This window comes from Pituophis catenifer, unplaced genomic scaffold (genome assembly GCF_029215685.1).
Source record: "Pituophis catenifer annectens isolate HBS135680 unplaced genomic scaffold, rPitCat1.0.hap2 SCAF_7, whole genome shotgun sequence".
Taxonomy (NCBI): domain Eukaryota; kingdom Metazoa; phylum Chordata; class Lepidosauria; order Squamata; family Colubridae; genus Pituophis; species Pituophis catenifer.
The window spans coordinates 77,916,503-77,938,793 of record NW_027256887.1 but is presented as its reverse complement, the minus strand read 5'-3'; the positions used below and the strand labels follow the sequence as shown (position 1 = coordinate 77,938,793).

Below are 22,291 nucleotides of genomic sequence, written 5' to 3'. Positions count from 1 at the left end.
GTTTCAAAGCCGAAGAGCCAGCGCTGTCCAAAGATGTCTCCATGGTCTCCGTGGTCATGTGGCTGGTATGACTAAAAGCCAAAGGAACGCTGTTCCCTTCCCACCAAAGGTGGTCCCTATTTTTCTACTTGCAGTTTTTACGTGCTTTCGAACTGCTAGGCTGGCAGAACTGGGACAAGTAACGGGAGCTCACCCTGTTACGCGGCACTAGGGATTTGCTGAACTGCCGACCTTTCAGTCGACAAGCTCAGCGTCTTAGCCACTGAGCAAGACACCTGTCAAATTCTTCTCCAAATCCTAGCTTAATCCATATGTATAATGCACCACTGCTACTTTGTATTTCTTAGTTCTCTGCCCAAATATTACAACTGGCCTTTGTCCACCAGAATGATCGAGAATGCTACTTTCATAGTCACATCAAACACTATAATACTGTCTCTCAATGTTTATTTCAGAGTCTGTGGCCCGTTCTAGCAAACTTCTGGGCTGGTGTCAGAGACAGACAGATGGATATGCTGGTGTGAACATAACAGATCTTACAATGTCATGGAAGAGTGGCCTAGCACTGTGTGCTATTATTCATCGATTTCGTCCAGACTTGATGTAAGCAATAGCATTTGCTTGTGAATAGCTATTTGAAGAAATTCAGTCAGGCAATTGAGGGGGTATTTATATTTTCTTAAGCTATAGTAGATAAGAGTTTTTGTTATAATTTAGAAAATGTATTTTTCTCTTCCAGAGATTTTGATTCTTTAGATGAATACAACATTGAGAAGAACAATCAGCTAGCATTTGACATTGCTGAGAAAGAGCTTGGAATATCTCCCATCATGACTGGCAGAGATATGGCGTCAGTTAGTGAACCAGACAAGTTGTCCATGGTCATGTATCTCACCCAATTTTATGAGATGTTCAAGGACTCTCTTCCTTCCAATGGTAAGATACATATTACGCATCTACTATAATCTTTGAAAGTTGCAATATGGAACTGACAGCTCTTGTTCTAGTCTAGAACAATTTATTTTCTTTGATGCTGAAAGAGAATGTTTACTGTGTCTAAATTTTTCTCATGATAATAGATACAATATAGTAAACGGTAATCCCAACTGTTCTTATAGGGACATTATTTTGTGAAGCATTCTGGATTGAATTATTTCTGAGATGATGAGATAGAAGATTGATCTGTCTGCTACTATCATAGTGTTTTTCCATCAAGACTATCTCTTTACCTTTGTAATATTTTTACATTGCTGATGAATTATGCAAAAAACATTCAAACTGGTTCTGCACAATTTAATATTAAAGGCAAAAATGTGACCTTAAAAGAAGTAGAAACTTCTACAGGAAGAAAGTTGAAGACTATCTGTTAGAGCAAGTCTGTGAATAAGAGGTTGTAGTGAAAAATATGTACCTTATATGATCTAACCAAATGGTTAGTAGCAGGGGTAGGTTCTACTTACCTTTACTACCGGTTTGCAATGGGATCGCGAACCGGTAGTAGAAGAAGCTTATGTGCATGCGCAGATCGCCGATGATGACATCTGAGGTAGTGGGCGGGGCCTCCCACCGGTTTTACTACCGGTTCTTGCGAACCGGTCCGAACCGGGGGCAACCCACCACTGGTTAATAGCAATAATATCTAAAAATGTAATTGTGTTGCCAAAGCTAAAGTAATTTTGCAGTAAGGATATGAAAATAAATTGTTCCCAGAAAAATAAGACCTTGTATTTTGTCTTTGGAGATAAAGAATATATATATGTTTTAAAAAGTAATACCTTCCTTGTTAGGCATTATTTGTGCTCTCATCTCTACTTGAGGGTGGCAAACATTGTCTTGTTATGGATCTTAAATGATTGCTATGAAAATCAATTCCTAGGATAGAAAAAACATTAAATGGAGGATTAGCTTTTGTGGTTTGCAACTGAGTGTAGACAGCGGAAATAGCTATACTTGTGTCGCAAAGAGCCAACATCAAAGTCTGAACTTTGGGAGATTTTTTATTTTGTTATGCCTCCATTAATTTTTTGTTTCTTTTTATAGATAATCTGGAACTGAATGCAGAAGAAAAAGCTGCTTTAATTACTAACACCAAATCACCAATTTCCTTCCTAAGCAAATTGGGACAGACTATTTCACGGAAACGGACACCAAAGGTAAATAATGTTTTTGAAATAAAGGTAAATCTCAGTAAGATTGTGATTTAATAGCCCACTTGAAGGAATATCAGTTAAATCCAAATTTATATTAGAATTAGAATTCTTTATTAGCCAAGTGTGATTCAACACACAAGGAATTTGTCTTGGTGCATACGCTCTCAGTGTACATAAAAAGAAAAGATACATTCGTCAAGAATCATAAGGTATAATACTTAATGATAGTCATAGGGTATAAATAAGCAATCAAATCATACCAGGAAACAATCAATATAAATCATAAGAATACAAGCAAAAAAGTTACAGTCATAGTCATAAGTGGGAAGAGATGGGTGATATATCATTTGCATTGTGTAATTACGCAAATGAACCAATTGGTCATAATTTTCTCAGTTTTGGTTTCTTTCAGAAATAATAGATTTTGCTTGAAGTTTGAGGGTGAAGTCCAAACTAAAATGTCCAGTGCATCCAAAGTCAACTGAATGGAAGTTAGAGAATCAAGTTGTACTGAATTCCTAGGGCTGTGTTTTGATATGAAGCTGGGTGCCTGATTTTTGAGTGTCATATTGGGTAGCTTGGAAGAGAAACTTGGAGTAACTGGAGCTGCTTATCTCCTAGAAAGATGACTATGATGGTCGTTCATTGGCTTTTTTTTTAAGAGTCTGCACTTCTGTAAAAATTCATTTTATCTATTTTGCTCTGGAAGTTTGTCATTATTTACTTGGTTACTTTGCTAGCGTAGAGTAGGTGGAATGGGTGTAAAAGGTATGCTTCATATAGATAATCAGTAATATCTGAAAAGCAAGAAAATTTAGCCTTGCAAATGTGTGTTAAAAGGTTGTATGGGAAAGAGTCAGTTCCTTGTTTGAACTGAAGTAGAAGTTTGGTCTGTATTCGAATGGAAACATCTGTGGTCTCTGAACTACAGACAACCTGGATCTATTAAAAACAGATCTATAATTGATACTTATAGATATGTATAATATTATTATACATATAATATATAAGAGTATCAAAAGACAACTGTCTTTTGATACTCCTACATACTATTACATGCCATAGGCATGGATATTATTCAGAGCCAGTGCAGTTCCCAAGATGTGTATGGCATCAACTTGGAAAGGTTGTTGCCTGGATGACGGCAAGTAGTCCTTGACTTATGACCACAATTGAGCCCGACATTTCTGTTGTTAAGTGAGACATTTGTTGGTCCTGCCCCATTTTATTACCTTTCTTCAGAGGTGGGTTTCAGCAGGTTCTGACCAGTTCTGGGGAACCGGTAGCGGAAATTTTGAGTAGTTCGGAGAACCGGTAAATACCACCTCTGACTGGCCCCGCCCCCATCTATTGTCTGCCTCCCGAGTCCCAGCTGATCGGGAGGGAATGGGAATTTTGCAGTATCCTTCCCTTGGAGTGGGGTGGGAATGGAGATTTTACAGTATCCTTCCCCTGCCACGCCCACCAAGACATGCCACGCCCACCGAGCCACACCCACAGAACCGGTAGGAAAAAAATTTGAAACCCACCACTGCCTTTCTTGCCATAGTTGTTAAGTGAATCACTGGTTGTTAAGTTAATAAACTGGTTGTTAAGTGAATCTGGCTTCCCCATAGAATTTGCTTATCAGAAGGTTGCAAAAGGAGATCGTTTGACCCTGGGACACTGCAACTGTCATAAGTATAAACCAGTTGCCAAGCATCTGAATTTTGATCACATGATCGGGGATGCTACAAAGGTTGTAACTGTTAAGAAGGGTCATAAGTCCCTCTTTTCAGTGCCATTGTAACTTTGAATGAATAACTGTTCACTAAATGAACTGTTGTAACTATTACCTGTAGTTACAATGGACCCCCCAACTGTTCTCTCTCTCTCTCTCTCTCTCTCTCTCTCTCTCTCTCTCTCTCCCTCCCTCCCTCCCTCCCTCCCTCCCTCTCTCTCTCTCTCTCTCTCTCTCCCTCCCCCCCCACACACCTCATATGATTACATTTTGGGCACTTGGCAACCAGCTGAAGTTATACAATTGTTTGCAGCATCCCATGGTCACATGACCACTGTTCCAGGGGAAAAATGTAAAATTTGTTACTACTGGTTCTGTGGGTGTGGCTTGGTGGTGGAGGGTAATGTGACGGGTGAGCGTGGCCAATTTTTTTTTTTTTTTAACTTTTCAAAGCATTTTTTCTAATGCTTTGAAAAGCCTCTGCCGATCAGGCAACTCAGCTGGGATCGTCAGAGACTTTTCAAAGCATTTTTTTTACCACCTCTTCGGCCAAGAGGTTGCAGAAAAAATGCTTTGAAAAGTAAAAAAAAAAAAAGCCTCTGGTGATTGTGCGGCTCAGCTGGGCATGGGGGGGGGCAGGGATTTTTGCTACCGGTTCTCCGAAGCACTTGCCGCCATCACTACTGGATCGGGTGATCCGGTCTGAACTGAGAGCATTTCACCCCTGCACTGTTCCCAATATATTTTGCCAGCTTCCAGTATTTATTTCTGTTTTCTGGAAAAAAACTGCCCGTTGGAGAAAATTGATTCACTTAACAATCGCAGCATTTGCTTTATAACCATGGTGTTTGCTTAATGAACACCGCAAAAAAAAAAAAAGCCAAAAAGTAGAGTTCGGTCATCTGATGTCTCGACTTATGACTGCAGTGACATATGACCATAATTCCAGGCTCAGTTACAGTCGTAAGTTGAGGACTACCTGTGATCAAATGAGGACACATTGTCCCAGTTTTTCCAATTGAGGTTTGTTTGTTTGTTTGTTTGTTTGTTTGTTTGTTTGTTTGTTTATTTATTTATTTATTTATTTATTTATTTATTTATTTATTTGTTCAATTTATATGCCGCCCTCCTCCGAAGATTCAGGGCCGCTTACAATACACTTATAGCAATAGCCTTCATTCTTTTGTATATACCTGCTTATTAGGGCTTTTGGCCCCCCATAAGTGGTGTTTCTACAAAGTCAGTTTATTACTCCCACAATCCGGGTCCTCAATTTACCTACCTCGGAGGGATGGAAGGCTGAGTCAACCTTGAGCCTGGTGAGATTTGAATTCGCACTAATTGCAGGCAGCTGGCAGCTAAGTGCTACATAACAGCACTTAGTCCTGTTAGGTTGTAGTGGATCATGGAATAGGCTGATCCAAAAAGTTACAAACACACCGGCTCACTTCAGAAAAAGGACCTCAGGTTGTTCTCAGATGGGAAAAACAGGAATAATAACATTATCAACATATAAAATATGATATAGAGACAATGGGGATTCAGAATTCTCTCTCTTCTGCTTAGGATAAAAAGGAGAAAGATCTAGATGGTTCAGGAAAGAGGAGGAAAACCAGCCAGTCAGAAGATGTAAGTAATACTGTTTTCATTTTTTAAATTCCTGTTCATTTTAGAATCTTAGCTAATTTGGAATTAGAGGAGTCAGGGATCATATATTTGCACAGTACATTGAACTGTAACTTAGCAAAACATTTTTAAATCAGTAATTTCTATGTACTTCAAATGAAATAAATGCAAAAGCCAAACTAAATTGAACGCAACAATCAAAATAGCCAATAAATTGAAATTAAGAGCTAAAATATCCCAGGTTTGATTCTGTCAAACCACAAGTCAACCTAGAACACGTGTGTCAAATTCAAGGCCCAGGAGCCAGATCCGGCCCACTGGGGGCTTAGATCTGGCCCACGGGGCCAACCTGGAAACAGTGAAGGACCGCCCGCGCTGCCGCCCTCCCATGCTCCGTTTTCACTGGCAGAGGGTTTCAGGAAGCCGTCGCAGCCGAAAACGGAGCTCAGAAGCCCGTTTTCTCTGGCAGAGTGCTTGGGCCACCACAGGCGCCCCTGACACGAGTCACTTCGAGTTGGCCACGCCCACCCTGGCCCCACCGAGGACAAACACAACCCCGATGTGGCCCTCAATGAAATTGAGTTTGACACCCCCATTCTGAATGCCAATATAACTATTTCCGGTTGAAAACAAATCACATTTCTTTTGTTTTGGGCACAGCTCCGGCACTTAAATAACTATTTTCATGCAATTTAATCACTAGGTAAATACCAGCAGTCAAAACTGGGACCCGCAGCAACCTATACATTCCAGTGATTAAAAAATGGTGCTCTTTTTAGCTTAATACGTATTTTCTTATCTTGATGCTGGAATGGGGGATAATTTTTCAGAATTATCCCCTATACTGGCACACTATAATCTGGATAATATTTATGCTTTACACTTTTTAGAATCCTGTTCAGTGGGCTTGTTCCCTATCTATCTTCTCCAGGTTAAATTTGCTCACTGTACCTTAGCTGTGAGAAGATGGTATGGGTATCTGCTCCCTAGAGAGATCAAAGAACACCCCCAAAAAATGTCATTCTCCATGGTGGGCTATTTATTGTGGGACACTTTATTCTCTTGCTTTAGGCTGGCCTCCATCACTTTATACATTAGGAAGCAGTTGAAAATATTTTGAGTTTGGACGCCACAACACCAAATTTTTAAAAAAAGATATTTAATATTTGGATTTTATGGATATCTTGAATTTACTCTTGTAAACCACCTAGAGTCACTTGAGTAAGGGAAGTACATACCATTATAAATAAAAGAGTAAGAACTTAACTTTAAGAGGTTAAGATCTGACCGGAGCTCAAAAGAATCTTGCATTCCTCAACATAGTTTTGGGATTTATAACAGCAAGAAGCCTGAAGCCCTTGTTACTAAACTTTCCTGCACACAGTCACTTGGGTTTCTAATCCTTAAGAAGACATTGAATGGCTGCCATATAGTTTACAAGATGCTTAATCATCAGCTTTAATTTCTACAAATATTAGATGGGGAGAAAAATGTGTTTCTGGGCGTTCACTTCCAACAGTGATCATGGACATGATTGAATATTTATTTAATGTTATGTATCACATTTCTACACTGTTCCATCTTACCTAAGTGACTCTGGGCAGTTTACAATAACAATTAGAATATTTCTTTTTAAAATCAATAAAATGAAGTAATAAACCAGACCCTGTCTATATAGTTGGATATTAGGATGAAGCATTCTGCCTTTGCCTTGACATACTCCCTGTCTACTTTCACGGGCTTAGCTTAGTCAAAGGATTAGTCATTTATGTGATTCTCCATGTCCTAATAAAGCTCAGAGACTGCTTTCCTCCCCCTCTAGTCTTTATTAAACCATTGGGTAAACTTACATGGAACATATTCCTAACTTTACTTTGGTCTCAGAATCTTTGGAAGGGAATTTTAAAATATCTGGTGTATCCTGATTACACAAGATTATACATTAACATTTGTAATTCTGAACCAATAGGATTTGGTTTTCTTTGCTTTCCTTAGTTGAACATAGGGAATTTGCATTTTTAATTTGTTTTTGTAAATGGCCATAGATCAGGGGTGTCAAACTCTCGGCCCATGGGCCGGATGCGTTGTTGTTGTTGTTGTTGTTGTTGTTGTTGTTGTTGTTGTTGTTATTATTATTATTTATTAAATTTGTATACCACCCTACTCCCGAAGGACTCAGGGCGGTGAACAGCCAAAAGATAAAATACATATAATACAAATGTTAAAAAACCATTAAAATACAATTAAATAATTTGGCCCAGAAAACAAAATGTAAAACACCCCAAATTTATAAGACAAATTTAAAATTTAAAAAATTTAAAAACAGTTTAAAAAAGAGGTTAGGCCAGGCCGGCCTGCTGGAATAGGAATGTTTTGAGGGCACTGCAGAAAGCGCGCAGGTCTGTAATCCTCCGTATCTCCGGGGGGAGCTCGTTCCAGATGGCAGGTGCTCCCACAGAGAAGGCTCTTCCCCTGGGGGCCACCAGTCGACACCGTTTGACTGATGGCACCCTAAGAAGCCCCTCTCTATGGGAGCGTACTGGTCGGTGAGAGGCTACTGGTGGCAGAAGGCGGTCTCGTAGATACCCCGGTCCTAGGCCATGGAGCGCTCTAAAGGTGGTAACCAAAGCCTTGAAGTGCACCTGGAAGACCACCGGGAGCCAGTGCAGCTCGCGCAGGAGGGGGGTCACATGAGAGCACCACGTCGCTCCCATAGCCACCCGCGCAGCCGCATTCTGGACCAGCTGGAGCCTCTGGGTGCTCCTCAAGGAGAGCATTGCAGTAGTCCAGGCGGGAAGTGATGAGGGCATGAGTGACCGTATTTAACGAATCCCGATCCAGAAAGGGACGCAACTGGCGAATCAGGCGAACCTGATAAAATGCCCTCCTGGCCACAGCCGTCAAATACCCTTCTAGAGACAGTTGTGAGTCCAGGAGGACACCCAAGTTGCGAAACTGGCAAGAATGAGAACATTCTTCAGAACTCATAATGATGCTCAGAACTGGAATTGGGTAGAGGGATTTTCAAGTGTACCCGAAAGGAATCTCTTAATCTGTTCTTGACACTGATCTGTAGGAAGACACTTCCAGAAGCTGTCGTGAAGACAGGCCCACCCTTGTAAGTGCCCTGACCGAGAGAAGAATTGATGCCGCTATCGGGAACCAGAATAAAGTGAAGTCTATGGCAACACAGCTGCTAGCCAAATTTGAGGAGAACGCCCCCGCACAGTCCACAGGCCTTCGGAGACAGGTGAGAAGGGATCTCGTATTGGATGCATTTGGGGCTTTAGTTAATGCTTTGATAAAGGACGGATCTTCTTGCCTTGGAGGGGCATTTGAACTTGAGTGGAGGTCATGCAAGTCTCCCTCTGTAGCCAAACAAGTTATAAAAGCTGCTCTTGCATTCTAGGAATCAAGAAGCCCTTTTTAATCCTGCTGGAGTTTTATGCCAATCTGCCCAAGAGCAGTGCTGGAATACAGAGACATGATGGCAAGTTGCCATTTCTTTGCTCAGTGTCTAGAAACAATTTGGGGTTGGACGCCTGATCAGGTTCCCAGGTCATGAAAGCTACTGCTTGAGAGCCCCGTCAGCCCCCGGCTCTGTGCTCATCCTGGAATGAAATGCAGCCTTCAGGGAACTTCTTTGTAAAATAATCTTGGATGAATTGCCATCTGTTCAACATACAGAAGACAATTTTTCAGTAGCTGTTGCAATGAATCATTAATACATAACCAGCTTCTCTGTTTGAGAATGTGGTTCAAATAACTGGCTTCACCCAGGGATCCTATAGGATTTATTTAACTTGACCGAGCACTGCAGGAGACGTATCTTTTTCCCAGTGAGCATTGTATCCAATTTGCAATGTGCTGCAAACGGAATGCCAGAATTTCAAACGATACCCTGGTAAAGATACTGTTGGCATGAAGAACGGATTAAAACATCTGTGCTGTGATTATTTTAGGAATTTTTTTTTCACTTCCAATCTAAACCTATTCAAGTAACTTGTCCAAATAATAGGAGACAGATGGCCTCCTCGTGGCTACGTTTCTGTCTTCCTTTCCCCTTTCCCCCCCCTTCCATTTTTAAGTATTTCTCTACTTTTTTGTTTGCCAACTAATTTTTTCTTACTCCATTTTTTCTCCCCTCCTTGATGTCTGTCTTCGAATCACCCTGTTTAATATCTACCCCCGTCCCTTTGTGGGTTTCTTTGTGAGTTCCGTTTTTTGCCTTTTGTGGAAATGCCCACCATCCTGGGCATGTTATGACCTGCATGCAACATTCTGCCCAGCCTTATCAAGACCGTGCTCTCAGCCATCCTGCCTATCGACAGCGAGAGCAGGGCCGCCATGCCCCAATACCTCAGTGGAAACAGGTAAAACGAACCCCAATGAATGAGTGTCACACTGCCACACTGCCCCATTGGCTACTGCTTTTCCATCCCACACTACTACTCCTGCTCCTTTACGCAGGCCCTGCTTTCTGTTCAAGATCTCTGAGCCTACTAAAAAGTTATGGCTTATATATGGTTCCTAGTTTCGAGTCATCAGTAAAATTGATAGCACAGAAAAGATAGCAAAGATCCTTTCTAATGTATCTTATTAACAAAACCTTGAGCAGTCATGAAATCACTACTCTGAAAAGCATCTAATAAATGTAATTTCATTTATATGGAAGCATGGCTATCCCATCAGTTTATATAATCATGATTTGAAGATATTTACAATTCAATCTTAGGAGAAGTTGATATTATTGCATTCTAATATCTATGAGGAACTTTCTTGAGGGAGATATAATCTGCAGTACTGGTAAACAATATGAGAATTAGCCCTGACAGAAATACTTCACACATTTTGAAATATACCAATTGTACATCCCTCTTGCACTAATATAGAGGAACTGGCAGTTGCCCAAAGATGCATCTTTCTGTTTCTGTTACAGATGATAAGAAAAGTTTATTTCATTTGGCATTATGGATTTTTGCTATATTTAACAGTAGACGCTGGTCTTTTTCAGCTTGAAGAATTTTCAAAGAGATTTTATTATAGTGTAAATGTAAAAAAGATATTTAAATTAATTGGGAGAAATCATTTAGAAATTAAACATGTTCTTTTCTGTCTTCTGATTCCTATTCTAGTATTGTTTTAAGTATTCAATGTATAGATTCTTCAAGGAAATCAGTTTATGGTTAGGAAACAATCTCATCAGAACATGAGCAAAAACCCGCAAACTAATGTGAGGATTAATAATATACTAATAATGTTTCTAACCATTCACATACAATAGGTATATAGACTCTTTTAAAGGAAACGTAGAGCAGTACTAGAGCTTCTAATATTTTTTCAGTTTATATCTGCTTAAAACACAAATGAAAATAAAGATGAGTCTATTTAATCCCAGTAAATTCTTGCTGGTGAATATCTCTTGTTGGCTTACTTATTTATAGCAGCTATTGCCCATCATCATTATCAACCTATGGATAGCCTCTTTCAACCTGTTACCATCAGCAGGGTATCAGATTATGAAATGCTCCTGTAATTATTTACCAACATATTTTAATTTGTGTATCAGCTACTCAGTCAAAACATACATACTTCCTACTTGCTTCTAGCCAAAATTGTGCACAACATTCTGAAAGCAAAATGAAGTGGAAAATAGCAGACAGAACGTAACCGTGCCGGATGGATATGCTTCATTTGCAGCTCAGATGATGTGCTAAATGCAGAGCCAAGAAACATGGAATTAATCTGCAAGAAAGGAATATTTTCAAAATTGTTTTGCAACATGGCTCTCTTTTTGGTGTGTAGCTTAAAATACCAAGTTGATACAGTAGAACCCTTGCTATGTTATATAGTTTAATTTCTTATTTCTGAGGAATTTATGTACAGGACTCGGGGCCAATCCACACAAGGTTTTTCACTTAAAGGTTAAAGGTTTTTCACTTTTTTTGTAGCAGATCGTTTAATTTCTTAACCTAGATTCAGATGAGTCCCTGAGAAAGCAGTAGTCTGAAATATAATTATAACATTGGTGTGATTCTGGCTACCAAAGTGAAATTGCTTTGAGATCTTAATCTTCACAATTGTCGTATGCAAAGACAGTGCTGCTGAAGTGTGATGTTATCTTGATCAATGAAAAGCACATCAAGGGTGATTTACTGGAACAAGATGAATTATCATAAGAGATTTCAGCATTTGAAGAACTTTTGGTGGCCAGCTAATGGAAAAGACACTATAAGAATATAAAAAATATCCCATAAACTATCCAAAATCAGTAGTTAAAGGAGATATGTCTTCCTAAGAATGGTTGCAAGATCTTATGACTTTGTTCCTTATATTTTTTCTTCTGATTGCATCAGTTGGTAGTTCATGAACAGAACTATTTGTTTCTCTCTCCTCTATACGCACCCTAAACTCCTTTTTCCCCCCAAAGAGGCAATCTTTAATGGAAATTTCTATTTTTATTACTACTAACACAGGGAGAATATTGTAATTACAGACAAAAATTTTAGTTAGGGCATATTTTTTAATGAACTTCATTCTGGTCAATATCATGGTTTCTTCTTGAAGACGAAGCATATATGGCTTTGAAGATGAAAGGTACAACATTTTCCAAATTACCGTTTAAGAGTCTTACAAATGATGGTGTGAACTTTTGCGGAAGCTCATTGAACAAGTCAATCATCTCTTTGCTCAGTAGCTTGAAGCATGTAGAAACATTGGTATCTTCTCCAAAAGAAACAGCATCAAATTTAAGTGGAACAGCTCTTTGATGTTCTTTCAACTTATAGACAAGAAACAATTCATCCCACATATGTTTTGGTCAGATCTAAGAGTGTCTGAGACATTAGTCCTTTGTGTTTTGATTGTATTCCACAAAAAGATGTGACCAAAAGAATCTTATATCTCTTATTCACTTGATACTTTACCTTGAACAAATTTAATTAAGTAGATTCAACATCTTTCTACCAATTCTAATCATCCTCACATTTTTATTAACATGAGTATACGCAGTCAGAAGTATAGTCTCTCTTATTTTTATAAAAATGGACATTATTAAAAAGATTAAATCTACTCTTCTACCATGTTAGGGAAAAATTCTAGCAATAGTACTGAAGAAATAAACATGACTGTTCTATGGTTGAAGACAGTTTCATCTTGAACTTAACAGCTTTACTCTTCATTTGCATACTAATAGCACAAGTGTGTGTGTGTGGGAGTGGGAGTGGGGACGGGAAGGGGAAATAAAGTTTTGAAACTTAAAATTGTGGATTGGAATTCTGATGGTAGGTCATTGTGTCAAGATAGCCAAATGTGTTTATTACTTGATGGAGAAGAATTATGTCAGCAACAACATCAGATCTTTTTACACTGAAATGGAAAAAGGTTATCATTATAGAAGAACATCAACAGCGAATTCTGTAATGCACAATCTCCTTTTTACCTTTAATGCGTTGACCCAGGGAACATCCTTCATTGTTGTATTTTTGGAAACCAAGAACTGAGTGCTACATCTCAAGTGGAAAATAGTGTATTCTACATTTTTAGAAGTTTGATGGAATGGTCCATACTTTAGATGAATTTATTGGGACATGATAGAGTGAAGCCCAGGACCAAAAAGAAGGAAAATACAAAACTGGAATAATAAACTGCAACTGTGAATTAAGTTGCACAAATTGTAGTGATATTTATGAAGAATAAGATTATTAATATTACTGATCATGAAGACTTTGTATTGTGCTCAAGGGTTCAGAGGTTGAATGTCATGGCATTCTGTCAACTGCTGGGGAACAATCATATTGTATGGACTGACACACTGACATCTTGTTTGCATGTTTTCGAAAGATGAAAAAGATGGGCACCCAGGAGTGTGGTTTGCAAAGTTACATTCCTATGGAACATCGTGACTCCATCTCTAAACACACAGTCACCATAGTATCAGGAAGTTTGGAAGATAGGCCGGTGTAGATGTAGAAATGTCAGGTCATATTACAGTGTAGTGTAGTATTAGCTTAGGGGAACTAGAAAGAAATCCAGGTGGAACCTTATGTCAGTCATCAATCATCATGTGGTCTCTCATGATATGAGTCATCATTAGGCAAGCAGTAAAGTTGATGATATACTTATGTTGTATGACCTGTATATTCTGGTATGCTTTGCAATTAATATTATTGAATTGGGAAAATAATATAAAAATAGGAAACAGCAGTATATTTCTTGACAACAACAAGAGCTTGAGTTGTTTTATGCAGATTGCTCAACATTGCATTGAGTAGGGCAGGCAATTCGTTTTGCTTGACTGTATTTTGGTGCTTTTGAAAGTGGACACAGAATTTCATATTTGAACATTTTTGAGCATTTCAGACACATGAAGCAACTTGTTATGAACATTTGTGAAAATTTTCAGGTGAAGTGAAAACCCTGCCCTTTAAGAGTTTGCTGTTTAGAGGTTCTAGCTCAGAGGTCTTCAAACTTGGCAGCTTTAAGACTTGTGAAAAAAAAAAAAAAAGACTTGTGAACTTCAACTCCCAGAATTGAAGTCCACAAGTCTTAAAACTGCCAAGTTTGAAGACCTCTGGCTCCTAAAGTAAGAAAGAAAACAAGGTCCATTTCTTTCAAATCACTTGTTCTCTTTGATTCCTCCCCCATATATTCACCTGCCACACTCATTATCCCCAGCAACATCGCATTGGCTAAAGGCCACAATCCAAATTTCAGAGGACCCCAAAAATTTAAGGAGCACTGCTCCAGATGATGCATTTTTTCAGCCACAACTCAGGCAAAATGCAGGGGAAGGCGCTTAAAATGTATTCCTTGGCTACACAATTTGAGATTAAGCAGTTCTGTATTTGAACGAAAAGGTTTTGCTCCGAGGCTGGTTTTCTCTGCAGAAAAAAAAAAAATTAAGATGTTGAGTTTTGTATGCGGGGTCTTAAAATGAAGCCGATGATATTGTTTTTCTTGTTCTATCATTTTAAAACAAAGATGAGGAAAAAGGAGCGTTGTCGGACCTGTCCCAAAAAAGTGATCATGCTCTCTTCTTCTTCCATTTGTACTTCCTCTCCATCGTACCCCAGTCAGCAGGTGATTTCATTCTGCATGCTCTGTCCTTCCTTTTTCTCTTCCTCCTTGCTTCTTCAACTGGACTACATGCTCTTCTTGGGTTGAGTTTCTCCTTAAGAGCCTGCAGATCTCTTGATCAGATTCTCCCTTTCCTCCCAAGAGAAAACTTAAGGGTACACATTGGATTTCAGTTTAGTATCTTATGATTACATGGAATCTATCTGGTCCATTACGTTAGATAATTATGTGTAAAATACATAAATTGCTGAACCCAATAAAATCCTGAGCTTAAATAAAGGCTAATGTTGGGATTGCACAGCTATCTTATTGTTATAAGCGGAGTGACAATAAATATTAGCAATTTAAATTCAAAATAGTTTGGTTCTATTTTTAGATTAAGATCTTAATGATTACCTGTTGTTTGGTTTTTTTGTTTTGTTTACTATGATTAAAGTACTCTGTTGATTTGCCTTCAAACATTAGAGGCATTTTTCCTTTTGAAGTGTTCTTCTTGATAGAAAATTTGTAGGCATTTTTCTCTTTTTTAAACTTTATTCTTATTTTATGTGTATGCATATATATCTATATATCTATATATACATATACATATGTGTGTGTATATATCTATATCTATATTATATATACATATATATTCAATATGAAGAAAGAAAATGAGGTATTTGTGCACATTAAAGCACTATATAAATTTATTTATGAAACAAATTGATGTAGCCTCACACAGTGGCTACACTAATACATTGTTGTTTTGATAATATCAAAATCTACTTGTTCTTATCTGATCCTTGGTACAGTTGGATACCTGTGATGTCTATGGAGATTCTCAGTTATCCAGGTCATGGTTGTCCCCAAGGGGCTTTTTTTCAAGAGGCAACTGGACTTTCTGGTTTTTCTTTGAAGACATTTCCCTTTTCATCCAAGAAGCTTTTTGAATGAGAAGCAAAACATCTTCAAAGAAAAACCGGAAATTCCAGTTGCCTCTTGAAAAAGCATCTTTGGGGTATCTGTGATTTCAAGATATTTTTTCTTTCCCTGTCATCGTCGCCACTGGTGAAATGCAAATTCTTTCCAATCTTGCTCATTTTATTTTATTTTTTAAAGAGAGAAAGTGAGATGCAAAAACATGTAGATGAAGTTTTTGTGCTGTGAAGTGACCTCTATTTCAGGGGTCTCCAACCTTGGAGCAAAACTGACTGAGGAATTCTGGGAATTGAAGTCCACAAGTCTTAAAGTTGCCAAGGTTGGAGACCCCTGCTCTATATTATTCAGTTCTTGGGACTGAAGAATACCTTTTATTAATAAAGGTTCTTAGAGAAATTCTGCTCTTCAGTGGAGCACAGAGACATTTTCTTCTTTACTTGTGAGATTGGAAAAGTCAATCATGTTTGACACTTAAGAAAAAAGTTTCTAGTTTAGCTGATTCTAGTCCACTAACATTTTTACCTTACTTCCTTTAGTGCTATATTTTATCTTCTCCCACTTATAAAGCACTAGTAAACAACTCAATCCTTTAAAATGTCTACATCTTGCACATGATCTACTTCGGTTTTTCTGGTTATTCTTTCCAGGCAAATGTTCCTTGGTGTTTTGCCAAATGTCAAGGCAGCAATCAGGTGCCCAGGCAATCGGTTCTTTTAGATCTAGAAACAATAAGCAGGCCTGTAAACAAAGGTAGCTGAAGCTTTATTATTAGCTCAAGCAAACAGAGGAGTCGCCAGGAGCTTCTTAATAATACCCCAAGGGTAGCTAGTTTCCATAGTTTCCAGTGGTGGGTTCCATGCAGAAGCTCCCAACAAGCAACGATCTCAAGGTTTTTATCGAAAGCTGGCATCGTGACTTCATGGCATTGTTTGGTCATGAGACTATAAGACCTGACAATTTGATTGGTTGGCACATGACTCTGAGATGGGAATTGAAAGATTTTTCCCAGGAAGAAAAGCTTGGCAGTTGGTGTAAATTCCTCCCTTCTCCTTTATTTAGTAAAAAAAAGAGTAAGAAATACCAAACAGGTTAGCTCAGAATGAGCTCTAAACGTCTAGATTTTTCTTAATATGAAGGAGAAATCAAAACATGTCACTAAACTTGAAATAATAGTGGTCATCTGCATTGGCACTAGACTTGGAAAAATAATGTGTTTCTCTAAGTATAAATAGTTATGCAACAGCATGACAAATTAAGAGTAAATCAGCTGTAGCTTAACAAGCATACCAATTTTGGTATCCTCATTTGTAAAAAATAAAATTGATTTTCTAACCACTGTCCTCGTGGTTGGAAAAAACAGACATAAATCAAAATGTGTGCTTGATTCAACTAAGGGGGGGAAAAAACTCCCATAGTTAACTTGTCATTACATCTTGTAAAGCTGTGCTGTTAGGATCACATCTAGCATTCAAGAGACAGATAGGCTGAGATTTCAAAAGTCGATTTCAGGAAAACACTTAAAATTTATTTAGTTAAAATATAATCCCTTTCACACTGAATAGAATATCCTTCCATTTATATTCTCCGGTCATTTTGGAAAGGGTAATTTGCTGGTCCTTTTGAGGGTCTTTGAATTGTATCCGAAGGCATTCTTAGAGGGAGGGAGGAAGCCAGGCTGATGAAGCAATTTTGCAGTACCCTTGCAAACTATGCCACTTTTGTTTTGTATGACAGTATAGTGGTCTTTGTTTAGCGACCATAATTGGAATCAGCAACTGGGTCCTTAAGAAAAGCAGTCGCTAAGTGACTGCTTACAAACTTCCTTCAGCTTCCCTTTGCTTCACAGACCAGCGAAGGCCATAAAAGGCCATAAATGCGAGGATTAAATTTATTTTTTCATCACTCTCATAACTGAATGATATCAGTTGCTAAATGGGGACTACGTTATGTATGCACACCTCCAGGTGTTAGAGCTTGGGGTGTGAAGCTCCAGTGCTGCTTTCATCTAGACAAAAGAGCAAGAAGCAGCTGTCCATTCCCAAGCCTTTAGGGAAATATTTGCTTCAAAAGTCAGTATTACTTTGGTCACAGATGGTGAACCAAAAATCAAAGCTCTTTAAAAATAAGTGTAAAATGGTTATGATTTGAGCATGGCAGATCTGGGTTTGCTAGGCCAAAAGATAACATCTTTCTATATTAGCACTTCAGAAAACAACGCCATTTAAGCAATATATAAATATAGACTTGATAGAAAGATTATAGCTATAGTAGTTTCTTTGTGAAGAGTTGGTAGTTTCTGGTGTTCTTTGGAATTTCAGTTTGATAAAACAATTATGTCCTATCAAGTTGTTGTCAACTCTTAGCAACCACATGGATAGATTTTCTCCATGATGACTAAACTATAGATAGGTGAATTATAATACAGATTTAATCTAGATTTCTTAAGGCAGGATAGCTTATGGCCTCCATAGATGGAAATAAGAGCGAGGCTGGTCCAGAGGCCTGTTTACTTGTCTTGTTAAGGAGAGTTGGATCTTTTCAAAACAATAAATGTGTTTTTAAAAACTTCGGCATAATAAATTTATCTGGTTTTAATTACCCAAATTATTTACGTCTAACTCCCCACGTTATTTCTAAAACAAGGTAGATTTTAATGCACTAACTTGGTCATTTCTTGGAAACTGTCTCTTTTTCCTGCACCCCTTTTATTACTGTGTATGCAGTGTTACGTCACCAGTTATTAACACAGTTTGTCTAGAGTGTTATTTTTAACCATGCCACATAAAGTTGGATAAGTATGTTCTCCCTATCCTGGCATGACCTGTGCCAAAATCAAAATATTTCCTGGACTGGTAATATTTTTCTCTTCTAGGGTGATCCTAATTAAACTCTACTGTCTTTTGTGTGTCTGGGGAGGGGGTGTTGTTAAGGTAACTCTTTTGCCTGCAGGCCACAAGAGATCCTCAGACAGATCCACCTGGAGAACAGAGTCCCAGGCATCAATGGGTAAACTGGCATGACCAAAGCAAGCATGAATTGTAAAAGGCACATCGTCAGCTGGCAGAGGAGGATAGTTGTATGTTTATCTGTGGGCTGATGATGCTAATAACCTCAGCGCAGCGCTGCTGAAGATCTTTCCAAAATTAATCATTCTCTTGAGTGTATGGGGTTTACACCAAAGTACTTGCTTGAAAGGGTTCTGACCCACCTTTAAGAGTATGCAGTACGCTTTTTCAGTTTGGCACGTTGCTCACTGCAGATGTGGAACCAGCTTTGGGGTAGGAAATGCTGTGGTGTGAAGCAAAAAAGGAGCTTTTTCTGGCATTAAGGGTGCATTTGGTATGATTCCCCTTCAGTGCTATCAGATTTATTAGATAGCAGCTGAAATAGAGCCTTGATAGTACAGTGGTTTAGTGCACCCTGTTATTAACACAGCTGCCTGCAATTTCTGCTGGTTCGAATCTCTCCAAGGCTCAAGGTTGACTCAGCCTTCCATCCTTTCTAAGGTAGGTGAAATGAGGACCCAGTTTGTGGGGGCAATAAGCTGACTTTGTATAAAATATACAAAAGAATGAAGGCTATTGCTTAACGCATTATAAGCCGCCCTGAGTCTCCGGAGAAGGGCGGCATATAAATCAAATTAAAAAAAAAAAAATGGATAAGATAACCTTTTTTTTTTTAACACGCTGGCACACATTAAAAAATGGGGAGCAAAGTTGGAGTAAAAAAAGAAATAGAGTACTTTCTTTCTCTTTTGCATAGCCCTTATACTGCATCAGTCTTTCTGTCCTTGCTCTCTAACTCTCACAGTGCTATATGGATTCAGTCCCCAAAAGATTCTTCAGGGCACACAGGAGTACAGTTCTTCTCTCGTCAGTATTTCAAAAGAGCCCTACCTTTTCCCCTGCCTTAATCTCTCATTCTGTATCACTTAGAATGATTGTGGTGTTTGGCTAGACGTGGAAGCATGTTTTATTTCATGCTGCTACGAGATGCCCAGTTCAGAATGCAGCCTATACTTTCAATCTACTGGAAACCAGTAGGTCTTCAACAGCAGATATGATCAGATTGGGCCACTCTAAATGGCTTATTTGACAAGCTTTGGTCCCACCCAAGGAGGGAAATAGCTTCTATTCTAGAAGAGTTTTTCAGCTCCCTCAAACTTCATATCGTTGAGCTGTCTGGCACGGACACTTGTCAGCTTGGCTTCTGTGCTTCCAGCTCTCTCTTTTTTTCTTCCCTGTGCGTATTATTTCCTCTGGTCATTTTCTTCCTTCGTTGTTGTTCTGCAGAGGACTCATCATTTCTTTTCAGATGACCATATGGCCGAGCATACCCTCACCATTGAAGAGAGGGCAAGCCAGCTGGCTGCTCTTCTGGAGCAGAGGCCAACAACCAGGCACCAGGTGATGGATTTCCTGCTTGTCTGGTCTGGTTTGATTGCTTGCTATTCCACGGAAAGGGAATGAAAAGTTGCTGCAGCTCTAATGTGGCAGGCATCAGGCGCTACGTATTAATGGCTGATCACTGTATACTCACATTGTAGCAAAAAAATAATAATAATTGTGAGCCCCCTTTTTCTAAAAATTGTTCCCCCTTGCAGAATCAGTATTTCAGTAGATGCTTCTGGCACTAATGAATGGAATGTGGCTTCTGTGGGAAGGAAATGACTAAATTAAAAAGGATTTTTGATCAAAAGCATGTTTTGTACCTCCAAAGAATTGGGATTGCATTTTTCAGAGACTGAAACTGATTCAACCAGTGTTAGCAGAGCATTGGTTGGCCAGTCTGGAGCAGAATAATGTCTGCAAGTATTTATTAGATTTGGGCGACCATGTTTTTGTAAAATGGCCTCCTTAAGAAGTAGTTAAGAAATCAGAAAGTAACTTAACCCATAACAGGGTTTAAATCCTATTTAAAAATGGGTCTTAGAAAAAAAAGAACAAACCAAATTCCTGCATTTGCTCTGCTTCATTAATCTGATTCTCAGTGCCAGGAATTCAGTCATATATTATCCCTTGAAAATTAGAACGTATTCTGAAGCAATTCTCAACACACCCTCTGAATGCCTTGAGACTGCAGATCCTAAAATTCCAGTGTCTGGGAACTCTGGCATTTGCTGTCTAAACACAATGCAGAGGGTGCCAGATTCAGGAAAACTAGAATATACTTTATAGTCTTGTGTAAGCTGCTGCAGTGTTGAATTCTGTCCATTCAGCTATCAGTTTTGGCTTACGGGAGTCAAACCCCAAATTAATTCTGATGGTATAAAAACCATTTTGACACATTACAGCCAACAGCTTTGCCATAAAGCTGTAAACTCTTAGCATAGTTTTTTTTTTTAAAAAAAATCTCTTCAAAAACCCCAATCTTTTATTTATGGTTGTGTTTCATATCCAGAATATTTCTGTTTATTATTACCAAAGGATATTCTACTACACAAAGGAAATCTTTCAGGAAGATTTCCCAGATTTTCTTCAGAGCAGATTGTTGACTACAGTGTAGTTTTAAAATTTTCCAAATCCCCCAGTCCTCATCAATTTGGATAGATCTATACGCCCTGACTCTTCGGAGAGGGGCGGCATATAAATTTAATTAATTAAATTAAATCTTCATTTCCAGAATTTGAAGAAAACATGACAGGAAAGCCCTCATGGCAACATTAGCATTGAGTCTCTATTGTTTCCCCCTGAAAGCATCTGATATATTGAAGCTTGGGTGGATTTCATTTTCTCGTGGCTTTTAAACATGTCATCGCCTGACTTTCTCGCCTTTATTTTGTAGCCAGAGACTGAGCGAGCTCGTCGATCGGTTGTCGAGCAGTGGGAGCTCTCCTGTAGCCTCCGCTCTTCCAGCCGCCCCGCTTCTCCCTCATCAGATTCCCTCAGACAGGTAGCATGGTGTGGGGCTTCTCGCTACACCTGGCTGCATACCTGAGCCTGCTCCATCTCCTGCTGTTGAATAGGCCTCAGGCATCTCCAAGGTCTTTGCTTTGGTGAAGCTGAGCTTAATTCTGTTTTGCTTGCAAACGGGAAAGCTTAAGCTGCTTTATACCCAGGGTATTCCAAGGCTTATAAAAATCGGTACCGATGTGCATCTTGCCTGTCTTAACATCACTGGCTCTATTTTAGAGTATGCCTCCAAAGTCATTCACAAAACACTAGGCCACACATCACGGAGGTCTTTAAGAGCCTCTTCCTTCTAATATTGTTATTTGCAATGTATTGGACTGCTTGAGGCACCCCGGGAGCTCAAAATTACCAAACTATGGTTTGATCAGCAAGTATATTTCTTTCTCACCTTTCTCCACTCTTATCTCAGGATCGTGTCCTCCTTTTGTTCCCACTTTTGCAGTAGTTGTAATTGTGACGATTGAAGTTGCACGGCAACTTAACAACAAAATGTACTGTATTTTGGAAAGTAAAAAAACGGAGACCAATAAAATAGGTGAAGAAATAGGTGAAGAAATGAAATGTTTGTCACTCGCTTTGTTGAAACTAAAGCTCGTGAACGTTCCTAAACTAGGAAACATTTTATTTATTATCAGAAAATGTTGCCTATTTTTGCAGATAAACAGGCAGCACCGACCCTCAACCAACCCTCACAGCCCCCCCCCCAGCAGTTCACCTCCCAATGACCCTGACTTGATATAACCTACTCATCACAAGACCCCTCACAAGACTCAGTGATGACTTACACCTGGCCCATCACAAAACCCATCACAGACCCTCAATTGACACACCCACACCTAAAGCCCTTGTAAAAGGAACACTGACACTGCCATCCCCTAAACTCT

General features: G+C 39.0%; 1 protein-coding gene across 3 annotated transcripts in view; it reads left to right on the top strand.

Annotated features, from left to right (window-relative positions):
- Positions 1–22,291, top strand: part of MICAL3 (microtubule associated monooxygenase, calponin and LIM domain containing 3) — a 195,125-nt gene that overhangs the window by 96,560 nt on the left and 76,274 nt on the right. The window contains exons 12-21 of one of the 3 annotated variants that reach the window (XM_070947142.1): positions 456–603; positions 740–936; positions 2,041–2,153; positions 5,437–5,499; positions 8,573–8,746; positions 9,786–9,869; positions 14,479–14,577; positions 18,445–18,501; positions 19,788–19,901; positions 21,280–21,387. In XM_070947142.1, coding sequence (XP_070803243.1) covers positions 456–603; positions 740–936; positions 2,041–2,153; positions 5,437–5,499; positions 8,573–8,746; positions 9,786–9,869; positions 14,479–14,577; positions 18,445–18,501; positions 19,788–19,901; positions 21,280–21,387 — 1,157 coding nt within the window. The remainder of the gene's footprint in view (positions 1–455; positions 604–739; positions 937–2,040; positions 2,154–5,436; positions 5,500–8,572; positions 8,747–9,785; positions 9,870–14,478; positions 14,578–18,444; positions 18,502–19,787; positions 19,902–21,279; positions 21,388–22,291) is intronic. The other 2 variants (XM_070947143.1, XM_070947144.1) reach the window with 2 other exon arrangements.